Raw genomic sequence first — 3,625 nt, forward strand, 5'->3', positions numbered from 1 at the left:
AGGATTAATATTTTAGTGAGGGTAAAAATGCCTTTCAATATTTGACGGACATTTTTGTAATTAAACTTTTGCAACTTTTTGATTCTCACTTTTAGAATAGTATAAATATAGATATAGATATGGAAGTCGCGCCAAAGACACATGTTGGCCTATATCCTATACTTGCATTTGTGTTGGACGATTGGTGACTATTCAGAAAGTTGTGAAATAATGCCACGTTAAAATTTAAATTTGAAATGTTACATCCAAACAAGTGGAATGCATACATAAGCCACTTTAGAAATAGGGGCGAGCACCAAACAGACCCTATTTGAGTGTACTTTAGTTTTTTCCACATGTTATTTCAACTCTATGGGTTATTGCATAACAAGGGTCACCAATGCCATAATAACTTGTCAGTGGCACAATAATTAGAATTGACCTACACTTACATATCCAGAGGCGTATTCAGAAAATTGAGTGGATAGGTGCACGATAATGAAAAAACTTTGAGAGTGGGTTCACACATCTCTATAATACTACTACTATATATGATCTAGGGAAGGAAGCATGAGTTCACGTGAAGATGGTGATCCCACCGAGATTGGCCCCTAAATACAACTTGACACTCTTAACCAATTAAAAATCACTCCAATGAATTTGATATCATTAAATAGGCCATTTAAGATGATTCATTAGCCATATCCCTTCTGGTTATAGTTATGGCTAGAATTTGCAATCTTCTATTTGCTCTAGCAGTTTTCATTCTGCTTTATAGTCATACTTCACTTGTAACTTTTTTCAATATTAGCACTGATGAAGCTGCTCTTCTTGCACTAAACACACCTCTTATAATCCTAACAATATCTTAGCAAGAAACTGGTCTTCTTCAGCTCCAGTTTGCAGCTGGATTGGAATCACTTGTGGCTCCCGCCATCACCGAGTCACTGCTTTAGACATTTCTAGCATGCAACTTCATGGTACCATTCCTCCACACCTTGGGAACCTCTCATTTCTCATGTCCCTCGACATCAGTGTCAATACTTTTCATGGGGCTTTGCCAAAGGAGTTGGTTCATTTACAGAGACTCAAATTTATTAATGTCACAAGCAATAACTTCACTGGAGCCATTCCATCATTTTTAAGTTTATTACAAAACCTATGCTTTGTATACCTCTCCAGCAACCAATATTTTGGGGGAAATTCCATCTTCCCTTTCAAATCTAACAAACTTGGAAGTGTTGGTTGAGAATACAGAGAAATTTTCTCGAAGGAGAGATGGCTCCGAAACTTGGTGATCTTCGTTACATGATTTTTTTAGACCTGCAACGTAATCAGCTTACTGGCTCTATACCACCATCAATATTCAACATTACGTCGATGAAAGTCATTGCTCTTAGCTATACCAATCTTACTAGAAAACTTCCAACAACTATATGTGACCATCTTCCAAACTTGGAAGGGCTTTATCTCATGAGCAACTACCTATATGCAGTTATTCCTCCAAACTTAGAGAAATGCAGAAAGCTTCAAATATTGGCATTAGGGAAAAATGAGTTTGTTGGAACTTTACCAAGAGAGTTAGCCAACTTAACAGCTCTTACAACATCATCTACACAAATTCTACATTTGGAAGGTAGTGTGATATTTCCTTACATGAAACTAAAAATTTTCTTCCTTACAAGGTAATTAATCATATAGTTCCCTAAATTTACAGGAGAAATACCAGTGGAGCTAGGTAATCTTCAGAAACTACAATAGGTGGAATTATCACTGAATGAGTTTACTGGTTCTCCCTGCAAGCATTTTCAACATGTCATCGCTGCAGATCCTAGATCTTTCACTAACCAAGCTTTCGTGTACTCTATCTTCAGATTTAGGTCGTAGAATGCCGAGCCTAGGAGGACTTTACTGTGGATAAAATAATCTGAGTGGTTCTATCTCTGCTTTAATCTCAAATTCTTCAAGACTCCAAATACTTGATCTCTCAGGCAATAGTTTCACAGGTCCAATTCCTGAATCACTTGGTAACTTAGAATTCCTTGAGTTTCTGAGCTTGGAGGGTGGGGGAATAATTTTGTCAGCGATTCAACCTTTAGTTTCCTTAAATCATTGACTAATTGTAGGAATCGAAAAGTTCTCGGGCTTCGTGACAATCTGTTAGATGGTGTTTTTCAAGCATATGTTGGTAATTTCTCCGATTCTTTGCAAATTTTTGAAGCAGCAGGTTGTAAATTGAAGGGCGTCATTCCTCAAGAAATTGGAAATCTTACTGGAATAACAAGGCTTAACTTGTTTAACAATGTGTTGATGGGACATATTCCCAAAACTGTCCATGGCATGTTGAGCCTTCAAGAACTTTACTTAACTAGCAACAAGAAAGAAGGAACAATGCCAGATGTTATCTGTAATTTAAAGAAACTTGGTGTATTAGACTTGTCAAAAAATTATTTTTCTGGTTTAGTGCCCTCGTGCTTTGGGAATGTTACTAATTTGAGGAATCTAAATCTAGCTTACAACAGGCTGAATTCAAGATTACCGGCAAGCTTGGGAAGTCTTCAAGATCTCATAGAGTTCGATGTTTCATCCGATTTATTAAGTGGGCAAATTCCCCTTGAGATTGGAAATTTAAAGGCTGTAATACTTATTGATCTGCCAAATAATGATTTTTCTAGTAACATTCCTAGCACACTAGGGGGTCTAGATAAACTGAATAATCTTTCTGTAGCACATAATAGACTAGGGGGGCCTATTCCAGAATCATTTGGCACACTAGAGGGGCCTATGTCCTTGGAATTCTTGGATTTGTGTTATAACAATCTTACTGGTGAAATTCCAAAGTCATTAGAAGGTCTTCTGTATCTCAAATACCTGAAATTCTCATTCAATAAACTTAGTGGAGAGGTTCCCACTGATGGTCCTTCCACAAACCTAACCAGTCAGTCTTTCCTGTCCAATGTTGCACTCTGTGGTGACTCACGGTACAACATGAAACCAAGCATAACCAATCCACAAAGAATTCAAGAAGAAAAAGAGTTCTTATAGGGTTATATCTTCTGTTAGGGGTTGGATCACTCTTCGCGCTGGCCGTTGGATATATGGTGTTAAGATTGAGAAATATAAAGAAGAATGTAAGCCAAGAAGATGTGTCTCTAGCAAAAGGGTGTTATGATCCCAATTCTCAAAAGTTAAAAAGGAGTAATCACAATATTTTTAGGACAATTTTTTGATATTATATTGAATAATATTGGATGATGATTACAATTAATGCAAACTAAAGGATAACTGAAAAATATAGAAAATTATCTACTCGACTCCATAGATGAGCTGGTAATCTATAGAATGGAAGAGAAGAGAAGAGATCTAGGTTAGAGAATAGAAAGAGAGACGAAGGGATTCAAAAGAGGAGGGAATTTGGATTATACCAGTTATGCGATAATACTCTGCCCAACGAGTTTGTTAGGCTTTATAACAGAACTCATCCAGTTGGCCGTATCTGAGCCCTCGGAGCTCATTAACTGAATTCTGATCGTGGCCGTTGATTTTAGTGTTAGTTATTTCCCTTGCTGTCTTTCTAGTTTCGAACTAGATTGGATGCACTCATTTTAATGCCATTTCTCAGGTCATTACGTATCCTTCCTCTTCA

The 3,625-nt window shown here is 37.1% G+C and overlaps 1 protein-coding gene across 1 annotated transcript; it reads left to right on the forward strand.

Moving 5' to 3' along the window:
• Positions 1 to 1,257: 1,257 nt before the first annotated feature.
• LOC107874387 (LRR receptor-like serine/threonine-protein kinase EFR) lies at positions 1,258 to 3,024 on the forward strand. The gene is made up of 2 exons (XM_047414360.1): positions 1,258 to 1,664; positions 2,106 to 3,024. Exons 1-2 carry the CDS (start codon positions 1,258 to 1,260, stop codon positions 3,022 to 3,024), a joined length of 1,326 nt encoding a protein of 441 aa, XP_047270316.1.
• The last annotated feature ends 601 nt before the right edge of the window (positions 3,025 to 3,625 follow it).

Source organism: Capsicum annuum, chromosome 6 (assembly GCF_002878395.1).
Source record: "Capsicum annuum cultivar UCD-10X-F1 chromosome 6, UCD10Xv1.1, whole genome shotgun sequence".
Lineage (NCBI taxonomy): Eukaryota > Viridiplantae > Streptophyta > Magnoliopsida > Solanales > Solanaceae > Capsicum > Capsicum annuum.

Coding starts and splice junctions, on each gene's coding strand:
- LOC107874387 (XM_047414360.1), top strand. CDS start 1,258: ATGGCTCCGAAACTTGGTGATCTTCGTTACATGATTTTTTTAGACCTG. Junction 1,665..2,105: donor AAAATTTTCTTCCTTACAAG/GTAATTAATCAT, acceptor GACTAATTGTAG/GAATCGAAAAGTTCTCGGGC.